Source organism: Calonectris borealis, chromosome 8 (assembly GCF_964195595.1).
Source record: "Calonectris borealis chromosome 8, bCalBor7.hap1.2, whole genome shotgun sequence".
Classification (NCBI taxonomy): Eukaryota; Metazoa; Chordata; class Aves; order Procellariiformes; family Procellariidae; genus Calonectris; species Calonectris borealis.
This window is the reverse complement of record NC_134319.1, coordinates 2,977,595-2,996,580: the sequence shown is the minus strand read 5'-3', so window position 1 is coordinate 2,996,580 and position 18,986 is coordinate 2,977,595. Positions and strand designations below refer to the sequence as shown.

Genomic DNA, 18,986 nt, shown 5'->3' with positions numbered 1-18,986 from the left:
ACTTCTGAGTGATTCCTGTATTTTCTGCAGAGGCAGATCTGCATAAGCAGAGGCATCAAAATGAGCAGCTGGATTTCTGATACATGTTTTTCATGTTTATTGGTTAGCAAAAAGGAAAAGAGAAGCAGTGTTACCTCCTTTTTCTGTGTTGAACGAAGCCAAATAGGATGATGTTGAGAAAGTAGAGAGAATCCATGGGTGTATGAAGGAAGAGAAGTTTTCAAGAAATACAGCATTACTATAATGCAATGGAAATGCCGAAATTTGTTCCTTTTATTACCATGCAAAACTATGTGGGACCTATTGCCTGCCCTGAAACATCAATTAACAAGTATTATTGTTTTCTATGAAACCTGATAGCCACTTCCTTTGTTTTCCTTCCAAAGACAAGCATGAGCTTTCTTTAAAATGGCATTTCCTGACCTGGAGTTCTTTATTCACCCTTTTTTCTTTTTACGTAACAGACTACTTCTTGACACTTGATGAACCTATGAATAACATAACTACCACCCTTGGCCAGACCGCAGAGCTGCACTGTAAAGTCTCTGGCAATCCTCCTCCGACAGTCCGTTGGCTGAAAAACGACGCTCCGGTTGTCCAGGAACCCCGGAGGATTTCCTTCCGTGCCACGAGCTATGGGTCTCGACTGCGGATAAGGAACCTTGACACGACAGACACTGGCTACTTCCAGTGTGTTGCGACTAACGGCAGAAAGACTGTTTCTACAACTGGTGTGCTGTTCGTGAAATTTGGTAAGTTTTCTCCTTTTAAGCTGGTGAAACTGTTACTTAAAAAAACAGCTCTGGAGAAACGTCTGTTTATCCACTGAAAGTGAACGCAGTGATGTAGTAGTATCCGCCGGTCTGATTCAGCCTATTTCTGGGAGCATCCCTGGGATGGCAGCTCGTCCCCTCTGCCTGTTTGCTCTTCGCTGAGCAAACCTTTGCTGAGGTCAGAGCAAATTTGATCAATGCATCTGAATCAGGCCTAGGATGAATTCCCTGATAGATAATGAAAACTGATGGGGGGAAATGATGCTGTTTTCTCCCAGTTACAGTTACAACATGCTTTTGAACAAGCCTCCTGTGGTTTGCTGTAACCTTTTCTGTGATGGCCCGAGACACAGTTGAATTGCAGGATGAGTGCCTCAGCTGTGTATTGTCCTCGTCTTTGGCGTTTTGCAGACAATCACTGCTGCAGGATACAGTCTTGTCCTTGGTACTGAGAAACTGCGACTCGTCTGTTAAACTACATAAACCACATCCAACATGACAGACTGTTACTTTTATCTTTTAAAAGGTTTTCAAAAACTTCCTGCTTGCTACCTCACCATAACTCATCACACTGTTTTTCTTCTGTCACTTTTCCAGGTCCCCCGCCAACAGCAAGTCCAGGATCATCGTAAGTTGTTTCATGTCTGTTACGTCGATTCATTAATCTTGCATTTCAACAGTCAGAACTTCATTTTTCATTTTGTGTGACAGGAGCACTTTTACATTCCCCTTTAAGTCAGATAGTATGGTAATTTATTATAAGTGAATTATCTGTCTCGTAAATATATTTTCATGTTATCATGTCAACTCCTATTTCTTACCCTAGACTTCTTAATTTCCAATATTATTACCTTTAGATCCTCTGGTGCCTTCAGTCTTTGAACTGATTTCAGTGTACCTACAGGTATGAGTAGAAACTGATCTTCATGCATGTCATGGCCCAATCCGGAAAATATTTATCACTATAAGTAGATTTTACCACCCAGGGGCTTCTTACTGATTTTAAGGGGACTGGTGGTCATAAACTGTATCTGTATCTATCTGTACCTGTATTAGTAAACTGTCTTAAAACTGAGTTTTTAAAGATCGAGTACGTGGGTGGGAGTAGTGACTGTTTTTACAATAGCTCCCTGTATCCTGGAGCTCAGGTTTGGTTCCTGCTGGGGGATCCATGCTGCTGGGTCTGAGCAGTTGCCACATTGTTGTATTTTGGCAGTGGAGCTTCTGTCTTTGGTAGCTTTTGAGAACGTACATTTATCTTCCCCTCTAGTTTCAAGATACGTGATCAACTTGCCCACCTTTTGTAGTCCCTTATTGTTTCCAAGTGTGATCTTCAACTGTTCTGAAGTTTGAAATTAATTTTGTGATAGTGTGTCCAGCTTATTCACATCTTACATGCATGGAACAGTACTGAAAATCCACCTCTTCTGGTGAGGGAAGCTGCACTATTAGAAGAGAAATACAGTACCAACTAAAACATTAAATGAAACTCTTAATACGATTACAAGGGATGGAAAAGCTTGGGGATGTGAATGTTCCTGACTGTCCTTGTAGAAGACCGTTCACAAAGTATTGAGAGGATATAAGTTAGGGAAGCATCTGACCACAAAAGGACATGCTAGGATGCCCTCTAATGGAACATCATAAAATGTGTTTTTGTCTTCCCTTTTGAAGGTACCTGGCATGAAGCTACTGAGTTTGTTTTGGAAGGGGAGCTCTTTGCTCCGACTTAGGGTCCGTTTTGTGATTGAGGTGTTCTGGGGAGGAAAGCTTCATGGTGCTGTGGGAAGTGGGGGCTGTTGTGCTTTTTAGCAGTTTGGAGACTTAATTAATGAGTTGAGAAAATGTGTATTTTGTGTCTGCTTCCACCTAATTTGAGGTTTCTGAAATTTGTAAGATTAAGCAACACGTCCTTGGTGGTCAGAAGCCCACAGGAGAAAAGCGTTAGCACAGAAAGCCAAGAGCTGTGCTGGAATTTCACTGTCTAGGCCACTCAGGATTGCCTCACTTTTTTAAAACAAAATAGATTTGGGAACCTTTTTCCCATTTTTCTTTCTGGCAGGGTTTTGGGTTTTTTTTGCCCCCCTGCAAAAAAAAGGCCACAACTTAACTAGCTAAAAGCCTCACCCAGTTACGGAGAAGTAAGAGCAAGTGGTCCCTCTAATTCAGTGAGTGGTGGGCTGAGCTCTAAGGAGATGTCTACACAGCATCTTCCAGACCATGAGTTAAAAACAAACTGGTGTCATGAGTGCTAGTTTGGAGACTAGGAATATTACACTCTGCCTGAGCTAAGCACCCTTCTTCTAGCTTAACATGGCCCTGTCTTATTCTGTGTGCAAAGCCCATATATCCAGGGAACAAACAATCATTGTTTTCTGTATGCACCATATCAAACATTAAAGTGGCTTTAAAGTGACTTAATCCAAGATTTTCATTTTGTTTTCAGCATTCGCTGCCCATTGGTATACACACACAAATGTGAAAAGGTGAAAAAAAAGTCAGACGTCCTCTTTAATAGTTGACTTTATAATTGTGCCTTATAATTTTATAACCAAAAAAGATATTTAATCACACTTCATTACCCTGGGAGGTGGTGGGCTCTGTCTAGTAAGAGGTCACATGGTACTAAACATTGGAGAGAAACATATCCGAAGAAATGTGCAGAGGGATCTCCATTTTACTGAATGGAGAACATTTACATTCCTGTAGAAGCTAACCAGATCTAATCTATGAAATAAGAGAATCAGGAAGTAGCTTATGACAAAGAAATGATAAACTTGGAATTCATACTAAATGAGAGTAAAAAAAAGGTCAGTGTACGTCATCTTGAACCTAGTTCATATCTGCTGCCCGTGGCATGAGTGCAAGAGCCTTTCGGATAGCAGCAGCGGGTTAGGTCCAGCTGTGTGAAGCGAAATTGCAAAGAGAAATTGCACGTTGTGGAATGCAGGAGGGAAATTGCCTTGGAATCTGTTCCTTGCTGTTTGCTGTTCTTTCCATGCAAACAATATCTTGAGTATTGTATAGCCTACTCATGCATAGCCTTCTCCCCATACAAGTTGGCAAACAAGTTCGTAGCTATGAAATTAATGAAAATTCGGTGGAAGTGCCGGTGGTAAGAGTGATCCCACATTACATAGGTAAAGCGTTTGAAGGACTACTGGCTAAGGGCAGCAGGACTCTTCAGCACAGGGGAAGAGGCTCTGCTAAATTTTCTTGTCTGAAAAACAAATTTATTTAAGTTGTTCTAGAGATTAAAACATAATTTTTCTGGTATTTTGATTGCAAATTTCTTCAGATATGAAGAGAAGTTGGAGCCTGCTCCCTGTGAGACCCTTCGAATGCATCAGCCCTCAGACTATCATGTTGTTTCATAGTCTTGATGCCATTTTAGGACTCCTCATTGCTATTAGATGAGTAAGAAGTATAGTCATGAGAAATGCCTGCTTTTATCTGTGAAAACCAACCCCATCTATGCCAGCCTCCATTTTCAAGTTCCAGGCTGATAGATACGCTACATGGTCGACCTCCCTCCCCGTTGTTTAAGACTCATGGGAGTCCTATGGGGAAACAGTTTCTTCAGGAATAGTCCTGGAAGCTGGGTCAGAAAATATCTTCCTGCCATTTTCTCAAAAGTTAGGGCATTGGTCCTGGTGCTTTGGGTAAACTGGCTGTGTGTTCGTGGGCTCAGCTGATTTCGTTTGCCCAAAATACGTTCACGGGAACCTATGTCTCTTCCCCTGCTGTGCAGGCTGACCGCTGGTGTTACTCTGAGCAAATGGACACTTACCATACATCATCATAGGGACAAATCATGTTATTTTACAGTGGTTAAATGAAGGCTAAATAGGAAAAGCACTTTGAAGGATGTTGTGGAAATGAAAACTCGTAGTTGGGTAGTGTTTGTGCCTTATCAGCACGAGTTTCTTCTCCTATGATAAAGCAATGAACAAAATCGATGGCAAGTAGCAGCCTTGCTCAGTGGGCGTGCTTCTCCCATGTTGTCTTTATCAATCTACCATGAGTGGAAAGTTCTGTTCGTTTAAGGATTTAATTTGAGGATCGTGTTTTTAAAAAAATCCATATGCTCAGCACTTTTTCTTCGCATAACTTATAGGTGCAGAGTTCTGCACTGATGTGATGGCAGAAAAATAGATGGGCCAACTGTAGGTTAAAAATAAAGAGGTTAAACGGATGACTTCTGTACAAGTAGATGGGCAATGCTAGATAACATAATAATTCACGTATGTGTTATATCCTTCTTTCTGCTTTCCTTAAGCACTGTTATACTTAGCTAGAGCCAAATGTCTGATTTGCAAATCAGTCTGAAGTGAATGAAAGAAACTCCAGCAGAAACATACCACTGCAGTCCGTAAGGAAATCAAGAACCCAAGGTACTGCTGCAGTGTAAAGCACGGGCTGACCTGAGCGTCCTTCCTTTAACTCTCTTGCGTTTGGCAAAGGTCAGCTTTAAAGCCCTTATCTGTGAGGCCATAGAGTTACATTCCATTAACGTGCTCTGCTGCTCTGCGTCTCTGATACAGCTTGAAGAAGCTTCTTTTGTTTAAAAAAAACCCAACCTACGCTCCTGCTTTATAAATAAATCATTATTTTATCTTTCGTTTTGCCGGAAGGTGCTACAGATACAGCGCCAGCTACAAGCAGCTCGGTGAGCTGTGGGGAGAGTGCGAATGCCCTTGCCCCGCAGTCCGGATGCGTGCCCGGGAGCTGGGCGGCCGCGCCGGCTCTGGCTCTTGGACTGCTGGAATAGTTTCCGTCAAGTGGATGGTGTCAAGGGCACCTCCACAACGGGCAGGAGTCTGGGGGGGGCCTCTGCTGGCAGATAAGCCAGGTCCTGCTGGCTCTTGGTGTAAAAGCTCACCGTCAGCTAATTTAGCCCCTTCTTTTTTCCATGGAATTTATGAATGCAAACTCAAATTGAATTGATTGAATAATTTGAGGAAGATCAAAGGGAGCATTTTGCTAGTTAACTCATGTGTCGGTGTATACTTGCGTATTGCATATTTCTCTGCGTGTATTTATATTGTACACACATATGTATCGCTGTAGCCATCGCTTCTAAAAATTTCCTGAAAGACCATAACTTTAACGTTATTTTTGAAGTTCCCATGCTTCACATCACACTTTTTATCCATCATCCATGGCAAGGTTTGGTCCTTTAAGGATGTATAAGTGTGTATCTTAACCTCAGGTCTCTCTGGTTGCTACAGAGATCAAAATCAGAAAGGGCTGAGGTCAGAGCACAGCAGATTCCTGGAGATGAGAGAATTTAATATAACAATAGAGATTCTTTGGCCTGGAAAATGGTTGTGTGCCCAATCTTTTCCATTATTATTATTGTCCTTTTTTTCTCATTCTGTATTGTTTCCACTACCTGGAGTGATGGCCCTGTGCTTGCCCTCAACTTCACCCACTCCAGGAGAAATCCTAGGTGCAAGTCACTGAAATTAGAGGAGGTGGAGGACACTTGCACTCTGTTCGAGAACTGCCACAAAAGCAATAGTGGGAAAGAAAGCAAAAATGCCGTTTTACATGGTCCAGTCTAAAAATGAGCTAGATAAACCCTGCTGGAGTGTAGTCCAGTGGGAAGAGTTCAGGAAAATGCTCTGTATATTCTGTGTCGGAGCTGTACAAAAACCACAAGCGATTTAATTGTGTTGTGAGTACATTTCAAAAAGGCTTAACCTGTAGGTGAAATATTTCACTCAACAGTGCAGGCTTTTGACTTTATTACAGTGGAAACATTGGAAGAACAGCATGGCACCTCTTGGAAGTATTCTGTAAGTTCGCATCTTTTAAGTTTTAGAGGAGAAAAATGTCTAGCTCATCAATATGACTGCTCTTGGATGTGCAGTGGTTACTGTGTGGCAGAGAGACAACGGCGTGAATGTAAATCAGACTGGATGTATATACCATGGACTGGCACCTATATACATAGTATATACAGTCCTTGTGTCAGTATTGCTCTTGAACAGTCCTTTTAGTCCTATTGGAGCCTCCTCTATATATAACCTAAATATGGTATTGTTTTGCTCTTTATTTAACCACTGGGAATGAGGAGAGGAGGAAAAGAGGAGAGGAGAGGGCTGTAATTTTAAGGGACATATGATTCATAAAATCAAATGGGGTTTGTGATTCCCAGAAATAGCTTGCAAGGCTTTTGAAACCACAAACCCCACAGGATTCTCCCATCCTCTTTTTCAGTGATTAAGTTTTTTGTTTTTTTTTTTTTTTTTTTTTAGTTAGTTAAACACATCTGGGTTTTTAAGTAAAACAGATCTTTTATACAGTGGCTTTGTGTGGCTGGATGTCAGCATGGTTCCTTCAACAAGAAAAGGCATAACCACTGGCCAGCATCCAGGTGAGATTTGGCCAACTGTGTATTTGATCATGGATTTCAAGTAACAAAGAGACTTTCCCCTTTTGGCCATAGAAGCTAAATTCTACAGAAGAAGAAATGCCGATAAAGAGGCAAGAGTAGATTCACCAGAGAGCCACTCCAGCAGCATCCTGAGACCGACCTCTCTGCTGCTGCCCGCGGCCAGCCCAGCACCCGGCACCCCAGGGCTCCTGGCGCCCGGGTTTGACCCCCAGGATCTCAATGAAGGAGGTATATTGATTTTCAGTCCTGTACCATGGTTTGTGGCTGTCACAGAAACTACCTCCGTGTTGCTTAGTGACGGTGGAAATTTTGAATGAGGACTGAAGGCAAGCCCCACGAGTTTTGGTGCGGGATCTTTTATAGCCCCACTGCGTGTTGGTGCAAAAACCACCAGCATATAGGACCTGAGACGCAAACTTGAAGTGGGATATTCTATGTGGAGGCCAATATAAATATATTTGTGCAAAAAAATCACGCGGTACGAAGATGAAGTCTGAGTGGCTGATGCTGACAGAAACCATGTTACGTTCTGCTGCATTACTTCATTTGAGTGAAAATAATACTCCCTTAGTTTTGCCAGGGTCTGAGAGTCAGATTATCTGCTGTGAGCATGCCAGTCATGGAATTGAAATGTTTCCAGGGAGAGCTGGACTTCTCCTCTTCACTGGGTCTTTGATCTGGCGCACACTTATCTGTTACGCCACTGTCTCACCTTTTGCCATGTTCTGATTATTCTGCTGCGATTTTCTTTGCGACATTCCTGTAGCATCGCGGGCGGTAAGGTGACTGCTGAGGCACCAGGGTGTACACTTTAGGAGGAGGCATGCTCTTGGATTTTTCCTGAGCAAGCAAAAATAAATGAAAACCTCTGTGTAAATGTGGTACAGAATTTAGAAAGCCATTTTGTGTCTTGTATTAAATGCATTGGTTATAGACAGTATTCTAGTGCACTTTGCCTACCTCAAGGTACTTACGTAGCTAAATATACACATTATCTGAGAATCCCAGGATCCTTTGCCTCTTTACCTCCTCTTATCTCCCAGACCACATACAGGAAACTGAGCCAGAGTAAGATTAAAGGTGTATTTCAGTTGCCTTAACTGCAGCTGTTTGTGCTACTTCAGATGCAGCTAAAGTCACACTGGTCACCTTGTCTGGGTTTGACACCCTGGGGTGATTTGCCCGAGCTATTGCACATGTAGCCTGTAATGAAATAGAGAATTGAGCTCCGTCTCTGCAGGCGCAGACCAAAACCTGTGCTGCTGGATTATTGTTCTTGTCTGCTGCATCGTCCACTGGTTTTCATGTGAGCAATGCTGCAAAAATCTGAGTTCTTTGCCACAGAGCTCTTACCCCAGCTCTTACTAATGAAGCGGGTTAAATTGTATTTTGTTAGGCTGCGCTAAGTCTACAGAAAAGAAACTGGCCTGTAGTTTGGAGAAAGATTGACCTTAGAAAGTACTTTTCACTTTTGAAAGGGTATCTGATAAATATTTTTACAAATTTTAGGTGAAGTGTTCCACTCTTATCTGCTTGTAGTGCAAACAGAAAGCCCTTCTGTCTTCATGCGGCACGAAGGAAAGGTATGACACAATATGGAGACATAGTTGTATTATCTGAAAACAAATTAATTACACTGATATCAATATTTTTTTAAGTGGGGAGGGAAAAATGAGTAAAGTACATTATGACTTGGACATCGGGAGCCAGAGTTCCCTAATGCATTTTTATAATACAAGGGAAAAGACAATGTGCTATTAAGAACTGGATTTGTTTTCATTCTGCACAGGATCACCCATAGCAACTACATATGCAAATAAATGTTTGGTATAGAAATGGCCTTTGTGGACTGCTACAGCCAGCATTTGAAGAGTATTTGTACTTTTATTTTTACGAGGCTTTAATACGACCCAGTTGCATAGTCAGTAACCCCTGACATCGCGCACAGGATTTGTAGCAACACCCCAGGAGACTGGGGGAGTTGAAAACCTGACCCCAGCATTTTGTTTCCCTCGTCCCGAAGCCAGCTTGTCTGCTTATGAGCAGCACTGTTCCCTGTTCACCACATCTTTTTCAAGCGCAAGTCTACGCAGGCAGCTTGTGCAGCATCCTGCTACAGCCAGCTCACTTCAGCAGCGGTTCTCTGGTTCTAAGGACGGGAACACAAGCACTGCTATTTCATTTCTTGGCAAAATCAGTTCTCAGCTCTGCGTGGCGGCCTTCCTCAAGACGTGGTAACACAGTGCTTGTGCTAATTCCCACTGCACATCCAAACAGAGGGGAAAAAAGTACGTACGGTGCATTTTATACAGTGAAAGAGTTTCTCGACGTGCCCGCAGAGGTCAGAAGGAGGCAGGCAGTGTGGATTGTGCGTGTATTACAACCCACGGTGGAAGTGAAGATAAAAAGATGAAATTGCTTTTACTTGCTTAGGAAGTCCTCAGCTTTCAGCATTTTGGAAATACTGGATCAGGTCTTGAGCCTTTTTATATTTAGCTGGTTTTTAGCATGTTAATTTAGCCTTGCTGCATTAGTCCTGTTGCACTGAGCTTGTTTGACCATGTTTGATAAATGCTGAGGATAACACTGAAAGGTGAATTTATGCTGCTGTTATAAACTAGGCTCAGATAGCATATTATCATTTTTTAACACTGTGGATCTGGAAACATTTCAAATTCCATGCAGGAACCTGGGGGGGCTGATACATGAAGTGCAGATAGATAGATTTTCCTTTCTCTAATTGGTGATCTCAATTGTCAGTGTTCATACAAACGCTTAAAGAAATCCTGTAATTATATAATTTGACCCCGAGTTACAGACTGCGTCCGTATTTTCCTGATTTGTTTAAAAAGGAGCAAAGTGAGGATCATTTTGAAGTTTCTTCTGTTTGGCAACAGAAAGGGAAAAAAAATCAGGAAAGGCTGAAAAGTTGCATTACTTACCCTGATCATCTCCTGCAGCCTTCAGGGTATTTTGTTTATGGAGATATTCTTTAACTGTTGCAAAAAAAAAAAAAAAAGATCATTATGCACAGTTGGCAATCTGTGTCTGACTAATAATAAACTGAGTCTCGTGAGTTAAACCAAATAGTCAGACCTGCCAAGTATTGTTCCTATTAATGCTATATATCCTTAATGTCACACAGAGGCCTTATTCCCACTGAACTCCCTGGCAGAAGTTGTCTGGGTAGGAGGTCAATCCACCCCAGGGTAGAGGACCCGTGCTACTAAGCTCCCCATTAAGGCTGCAGCTAAGACTGGTTGGAAAAAAGTATTGGATTTGATTAAAAATATTGAGCCTTCAGTATTTGGTTTTATTCCATGTTGAAATGAAGCTAAGACCGTTAGGCATTTTTCTCAGAAAATAAATGTTGCATAGCCCCTAGCCCAGCATATATTCACTTGAGAGGAGGAAGACGCTGGCTCTGCTTTAGAGCAGAGGTATGACCTGGTTTTCCCATATTTCATGTGGTCGTTCCAGATTAACAGCTGTTTTGAAGCCAACCCAAAAATTCCTTCTGGAGCTGCTAAAAGATTGCAGCAGCAATTTTGTCCAAACCATTGTGTTTTTGTGGAACGTTCCAGTTTTCAGAAGATGATGTTTTCTCTCTAAGACAATTTTCATCAAAAAAAAATCTCATTTAACTCTAATCGTAAGAGCAATTTAAATGACTTACAAGGATTTCTTTGAGCCCAAAGGCTGTGAGGCAAGATCTGACAATATTACAATTAATTTCACCCTTCCTGGACCGGGTCAGGTTACAGTACTGGCTAAACAGAGCCTGTCTTTGTGCTGCTTTATTTTGGAAAGGACTTGCCCTGAATGTATGTCTTGTCCTCAAAGAGGGCAAATAAAAAATTGTGTTTTAGAGTGTCTGTGATTCGCATGGGATGAGACCTGATTTGTGTTATGCTCGGACAACACAGTAACTTAAAGTTTCTGGCAGAGATTATTGGTCTGTTGTTTTATTTGTGTATATTTACAACACAGTACCTTCTTCAATGGCTTTTCATCTAAGAGTTGCTAAAATAGAGATGAATACTGTGGTTTTGGGGAGGAGGGGCATATTTTACGTTTGCCCAAGTGCCAGAGCCTCCTCCCTCCCATTCCTAGTCTGTTGGAGCTTTCTATTATATTTTGGGGGTTTGCTGGTTTATCTTCAGCAGTTAAAAAAAAACACAACAAAAAGCTAAAAGACTGGAAACCAACCTCCTTGATTTCCTTCCCCACCAGCCTGCGGTGGGATGACAGTCAACATCAAAGTAAGACTTCGGTGTTGCAGGAGAATACATTACTTGAGTTTCTCTTGTCTGGCTGTTGCCTCATTAGCACTATTGCCCAGCGCATACAGGTGTTATTTCTGGGGAGACAGGTGTAAGGGTCTTTAGATGTAGGAGGAAAGAAGGGAAATAATCGTACAACCTGTGTCACGTACTCGTGGTATAAAATGATTGCTAGCTGTCATGGAATGAGTTAAATGTAACTAAGCCAGAGATGAAATTGTGACTCGGTCATCTTTATTATGATTTTCTGAAAGAGAAAATTGAACTTCTGTGACATGGAGCAAACATGTTAAAAAGTCTTGTATGGTCTTGTTTTACTTAAAAACCTGCAACTTCTGGTGGCCGAATGTCCTTACAGCACTTTCCTGGGCTTCTGGCAGTTTGCACAGCCATGGGAGTTGGTCAGATGTAAGAGATGAAATAAAGAAATAGTCAAAGATTTCAGAAACCAGTTAATGTCTGAGGTCATCTCCAAGGTACAGTGAGATTATGCCGTAAGGCCTTTAATTATAAGGGAAATCCTATTTAAAGGCCTATAATGTTTCTGTGGTTGTAATAAAATATCCTGCATAACCAGGTAGTAAAATCTCAGTGGGCAAATTTCAATCTCTCTCTCATTTTGCTCTTCTTTTACTTTAGTGCCCAGCTGTTGTTGCCATTCCTTAAACAAATCCTCTTCTGCTATTTTCAGTTTGTGTTGATGAGGAACCAAGAAAAGGAGGAGCAATGAGGGGTCTGGCGGAGGTTCATCAGATCGTAATGGCATGCAATGGCTCCGCTCTGGGCACAACTTCAAGCAGGCTTTTGTTTTATCTGCTAGCTGCCAGCCCTGCTACCAGCAGGCTGAAAAGTGAATTAAGATGAAGCATTTGAAACATTAGGGTAGTGAAAGCTCCGGTTGCTTGTTGTAGGAATTATTCAAGAGAACAAAAAACAGTAATAATAATAATTACAGTATTACAAACAAAGCGTGGGTATGGAAGGGGGAGAGGCAGCGTCTGTGGCCTCTGTGCGATGGATTTGTTTCCTGTCCTAGGCTCTCTTTCACCCACATGAAAAGTTGTCTCTGTCCATATGTAGCCCCCTTCTTCCTGCCCCCCTTCCCATGGGCACTTTGTGCTTCTCCTCCCCCTTCAGATGGACTCAGCACCGAGCCTTTGCTTTTTCCCCTAATGAGACATTCCAGGAGTGGGACCCGGAGCCGGGTGCTGGACTGCTGCTTGTCCCTCGAAATCGCAAAATTTCCTTCCTTAATCACCCCCCGTGTATCTTTAGGTCTTCTGATTCCATAAATGGTTCAGTGATATGGATGTCTCTCTTTCCACCTTCAATAGTGTCCTACCTCCCTTGAGATGGCCTGGGTGCCTGCTGGGAGCAAGCTCCTCCGCTCCTCCGCTTCAAGCATCCCCACACTCAAACAGGTCTCTCTTGTGAAGACCACCTGAAAATCAGCAATTTTGAAGGGCCACCCAATGCCATTGGCAGCCACACTGTAATCAGCCAACGTCGGGAGTGTTGTGAGCAAGAGCCCGTGACGAAGGGGCTGTGAAAGCCCACGTGAAGCTGGAGGGACAATCCTCACCCTGAACTAACAGTGCGGCTCCTTGTTGCAAGGAAGTGTCAATCACGCCGAGCTCAACTTGAGAGTTTACCCTGGGCTTCCGCAGCCTTTAGGAGAACCAGTGGTTTCAGTCTTCGGGCAAGTGTTTATTCAGTCTAGTAAAAACATTAAAAATGGGAATAAATCTGTATTGACCCAAGCTGCTTTCACTACTGCAATACGGTGTAAAACCTTCAGAATGAGTTTTCCTATAAAGATAACATCGTCGCGCAGCCCGTCTGTATGTAGTTACCTACTCAATCGCAATTTGTGTTACTTCATCACATAATCATTAAGTGCGAGGAAGAAGATTATAAGGTGTTACATTATTTATCCTGATAATTAAAAACACGCATGACGCTCTAGCTTTGGCCGTTCAAAGCAATAACCCTGGGCGACTTCAAATACTGTAAAAGGAGTTAATCATTGATTTCAGAATGTGTCAAGTTTATTGATCTTGTTAACAGGAAAATATGTGTGGGTACCTCGGTGGGGAAGGAAAGCAGTTATCATCTGACCTGCCATAATTTTCCAGACAAATTTCTCATGTGAGTAAATTGACTTTAAATAAATAAATATTCTCTCAGTCCTGATTTTGCTCGAGATGAATGGGCACATTCTTTGCCACAGTTCTGCCCGGCAATTAGCACCAAGAACACTTAGCAAGCCGATCCCCTTTCAAGGTTCACAGCTACTTTAGAGATTTGGAGGTGTTAGAGGTGAGAAGAGACTGTTGCATCTCCGTCTGACCATGCTGGGGACAGCACAGGCTGCAGTACTTCTCTCGGGTATGTTATGTTCCAAATCCGACGGGTTTGAATTAACTAGGGCACATCCTTGGGAAAAAAAAAAAGAAGCGTCATGTTGATTTTATCTGTCTTTAACTTCTGAACATGCTTGTGCTGTGTCAAGTCAAATGCCTTTCTAAGATTCTAAATATACAAACATTGTTATCTTTACAAGCCAACTCTTGACTTCGCCAAAGCGCGTCTGAGAGGTCTCTTTTCCCTAAGCTCCTGGGAATTGCCACCAGCTCTGTTACCGCCTCAAATCCTGCGTTGTTTGGGCTTCATTTCAGCCATTCCACTGTTTTGTCTTGGATGGTGTAAGGCCGGCAGGCGTGGAGTCACTTGCGTCTTTCCACGCCGTGTGTGAGTACCGGCAACGCAGTCGGTTAAGTCGACAGTCGTGAAGAGTTCGTGGAGACATTGTCTTTTGCGGTTCTTGGATGCAAGCTGTCTTGACCTGCCTCTGTTTAAAAGATCTGGTTTTAGTAGGTGCTATCTAATGTCTTCTTTAATTGCTTTTGGAAGAGAAACTATTTTGTTGTATTTATATGATAAATAAATAAATGCATTTACTCTGTGTTTTTGTTGACAGTTCCACCATTTCCATCTTGCGAAAAACAAGTATGAGTTATAGCAGAATCTCTTAAGCTTGGACTTAAAAGCATAGTAAAAGCCTCTTCTGTACTGTTTGCAGCTATGCTAGTTTCAGAAATCTTCTTGTCTGACTTTTGCTTCTCATGGTAATTTTTTAGCATTTATTTAAAATTTGGTGGTGTCAGTTTTTCCTCCTCAACGGATGCAAATTAGCCCTGGCACACATAGCAGATGAGGATTTGACCTTCCGTGAGTGTACTGTCTTTTGCAGATTTGAAAGGAACGAAAAGGGAATGAGAGAAAATATTATTCTAGCAATGATAAAAGTGAAGGAATGATCTGGAGAATGTTTGCTTTGCGCTGGGAGCTGTGTTTGGGGCAATAGTTGGCATCAGGAGCTGCGACTGTTTCACAGTCTGATCTCAGCTATATGGGGATAAACCCAGAGGAACTCCATGGGTTTCTGTGGAGCTGCTCCGTATTATTCCTCAGTGTGAATAACTCGGGAATATTACTCCATCCTGGGCATATAAGGCGTTTTTGTGAGACAAAATGGGCAATCGTGGTCTTGCCAAAATAAAGTTCCTCGGCTGGATAAAAGGAGCAATGGTATATAAATACGAGTGTTTCCTTTGATTTTCATCTCACGCACACTGTGAGAGAAATGGCTTTGCTGCATGGATGGTATGTGTGCATGCCTTTGTAAATGATGTTTGGCTTAATCCTCATTTAATTTTTTATGCAGTTGTAAAATACATGTTTTATATTACCAGACCATGATAAGAGTTAGTATTGATACAAACCAGCATTTCACCTACTCAAAGATAAAAACTAGCTTTTAGATTTGATAAAGTACAACTGCAAAAGTATGCCAGGACAGACTTTATTAAAACAAGGTTCTAGAAACAGTTCTATTATCTTAAATAATATTTTTCCAGTGAGGGAATGCATTAATATAATACATAGCATGCATATAACCTTATCAATACCAATTCATTTCAGGATTACAGCTAAAATTTTGGTGTCACGCAGCTCAGCCCATCGCGCCATGCAGAGGCAGGTAGGAAGTCTGGCAGACACGGCTGCGCTTTCTTACTGAGAAATGGTAGAGCCAGATGTTTTGAGTACCTTGAACGTAGTTTGCATTATGTGTAAAATGCCTTAGAAATTTGTGATCCATTCACAGTGGCAAGTTAGCATAATTACTTCTAATGCAAAATGCGATCAAATTACTATTCTCAATTGCTGACACACTGGAATAATAAAATGAAACTAAATAAAACAATTGGGATAGGGTTTTTGGTTGTTGTTGTTGATATATATCAATAAATTGCATATCCTGTAAACTTGGACAAGTCCAGAAAAATATGTACCTTTTCCTTCTTCTGCCACTTGAATCATAAAAAGCACGGTGCTGGTTATGGGGGGGGGAGTGGTTTTTTCATCTTGAATACCAATTATTGGCTGTAAATGAGCTGCAAAGTGGCATTAGCTTACATGTTTCCTACAAACACCTGACTGCAAACAAGCTGGGCTTTTCTCCGAGTCGCTCAGACAAACACTTTAAGCTTGTAGTATTTCGAACCGATTGGCCTTGCAAAATTAGATGTTTCCATCTTTACTTCCCACAACAAGAAAGAAAAAAATTGGAGGTCAGAATTTGCTTAATAATTCTTTTAATGGTGCTGCCAGAAAATAGGCAGGAAGGCGTGTTGCAACGTATTCACTCTTTTGGGGTAGTAGGAGGAAAAGGCAGTGACTGCCTTTCTAAGAACAAAAGTTTTAGAAGGGGTTTGGCCCATTTCTGAGTAGAAAGCTGCCGTTTTTACACAGTTCTTCCTTCCAATCAGGATTTTCAGAATTTAGGGCTAGGCATCCTTCTCAAGGCTAACCAAAATATGAATATTTTGGTCCCAAGATGCTTACTGAAGTGTGGTTGCTTCACGCTGGTCTGCGCAGCCTATGTAGAGAGGCATAATGCTTTTAAAGAAAACAAACAAATTCTCCATGCCTTATCCGATTACCATTAGGGAATGGATGGACAGATCTTAATTTTCACTGAAGCATATTTTCACTCATGTTTGTTGTCTTAAGAATGAGTTTCTTATCTCGAAAGCAATCTTTTTCACAAGACATTCTCAGTTTAATATAACTCATGATACCCTTTAAAGCACATTGGCTATTCCCAGCTGAGGAGCCTCTATTTATGCGTTTCTGTCAGGAGCAGAATTTATGATAGACCTGCAAGTTATGTGAACTTTAAATGTTTTCACAGTTGTTAAACTTGACCAACTATTTCAATAAGACTAACTGCTTAAAACGGTTTTGGACTTACCAGCTACCCCCAGCCAAAGTATGAGTATTATGCTCATAAACCCTCAGACTGCTCGTCAGCGCAGAAAAACGCTGTATTCCTACCTTGACATAGTTCCTAGGAAGGCCATTTAGAAAAATACGTTCTACGCTAGATTTTTAAAAGGAGTTGGGAATTTCAGATCATCTTTTTCCATGTAGTTGCTCTCCATCCACTGTCCTTACTTTGTAGTGCCTGGCTTCTCCCCCGTCCCATCAAAGGGAACCACTGATATGCATTTCAGGGCAAGAGTTACCACATTGAGAGGAAGAAGGCTACCCACCTGTAAAATTAGGTATCTGCAAGTAATTATTGGTATCTGAATTAGTAGTGGGGCATCTAACAGCGATGCACAGTGCTGAGCAGGTACAGGATTCATGCGTTGGGGTACCGGTGTGCTGAAGCCCGTACCCGTGCCCCTGCGTTCAGCCAGCCCTCGCGCACGCTGTGTGCGCCGGCGTCTCTTTGGGTAGAGCTCAGCAATTCGGCTCAGCAGCTTTCGCGGAATCTGTGAAAACTTTTGTTAAATAAAAGGAGAAGTAACATAGCTAATTTTTGCAGTAACTGTGGTGGTTACTGTTATTTTTGTAGCAATTGTGGACTATAGTAGTTATTGATAGGTGTAAATTTTTGGTCAAATAATAGTTTAAACAAGCTAACATTATATGTATTATTTTTAATTAGCTTGTGCTGAGGCATGTGTTTCACTTTTAATTCAAGTGTCAGATTTGTGAAGTCTGTTTTTCATCATGCTTAAGGTTAAAATATTAGGTCACCAAAAGAAAGACCTATTTGAGTCATATAAGACAAATTAAATGTTAGAAGGAAGGAGAGGGGAGGGAGGAGCAGAAATAAAGCTGTGACTTCAGAAAATAAGGTAAAGCAGGAAAGAATTAGTGAGAGATAAAATGGGCTGCAGAAGCTCTGAAACTCATTCTGTAGTGTTCAGTATTGACTCTTGGTGCTTACACGTCTTTGTATCAGTTAGGAATAGTTCAAAGCTGTATTTGCGGTGTCCTGAGGCCCAGGAAGGAGCGGGATATTGCCTTCTGTAAGAAGTCCCTCCCAGGCAAAGAACAATCTGCAGTAGTTTTATCAGGGAATAAACCAGGTCTTTAAGACACGTTGCTGGAGAATGGGAAGTTTGGATGTCCTTCCGTAGGAGAGAAAGAAAAAAAACAGCGTAGGATGGAAAAATAGCTTGAAAATGAAGGTACTTTCCTGTGTTATTTGAATAGTCTGTGTTAACACCGTAAAAAAATTGTCTTTTGCTTGAGATTAAATGTGTTCATTTTTGGTGTTCTCATTTATGAATGTGTGTTATTTTCTATGTATTCCGAAAGACTTGACTATCCTGTTGCAAACATAGGTGTGTATCATACAGTAGCAAGCAAAATCTCTTTTGCTGAACGCTTGAGCAGTTTCAGTCATCGGCAATGAATAAGTGGTTGTGAGAGAGGCAGGAATCATTAGCAATGCTAACTGGAAAATTTAAAATGTTAATTTTTCCTTAAAAAAAGGACATCTCACAAAAGAGATTTAATGTAAGGCAAACAGAAAGGTGTTACTTAAAACCTTGTTATTATTCTCACCCTCTTCTAATCACAGGGGTTCAAAGTACCCTTGTCCCTGCTGTTTTCTCAAACCAATGCTCCTCGGAGGACCCAGCTCCTTATGCATCAAAGCCTGGTTATGCCACGATTCTGGTGTGAAGAGACCTTCTCATGTGGTATCAGTTGCACGAACCCTCTCTCTGAGGCCCCATTATGCCTGTAAAGAGGCAGTAAAATATTTGGGAATAAAGCCCTTAATGTCCAGATCAAGCCATTTGAAAGGTGACTCAACCTTGACTGCATTTCTCTTATATTTAAAGTTTCTTTTTTTAATATATCACACAGCACTTTTCTGTATATTATGAGGGGGAAAAATCAAATTTGTGGGGGAGTTGCACAATGTAATCTGCAACTTATTTTATTGCTCAATGAAATCTGAACAACCTCCATAACTTCATGTGACTAAATAATGAATAAATTCCTTAGGGGAAATTATGTATTGGGGATTTTTATCTGGCTAGAGACTGAATACAATCTAGAGTACGTCCTTTGTGATATGATCTGTTTGTAGTCCTATGTACACCCTCCTGGCAGACCCCGAGAGGCAGAAGGGTGTGTTGTTCTCCTGTTCCTATGTGG

At 41.6% G+C, this 18,986-nt stretch overlaps 1 protein-coding gene across 1 annotated transcript in view; it reads left to right on the top strand.

The window, feature by feature from the left end:
* The window catches only part of ROR1 (receptor tyrosine kinase like orphan receptor 1), a 54,734-nt gene that overhangs the window by 12,110 nt on the left and 23,638 nt on the right, over positions 1 to 18,986 (top strand). The window contains exons 2-3 of the mRNA XM_075155599.1: positions 465 to 752; positions 1,371 to 1,401. Of these exons, the coding sequence (XP_075011700.1) occupies positions 465 to 752; positions 1,371 to 1,401 (319 nt within the window). The remainder of the gene's footprint in view (positions 1 to 464; positions 753 to 1,370; positions 1,402 to 18,986) is intronic.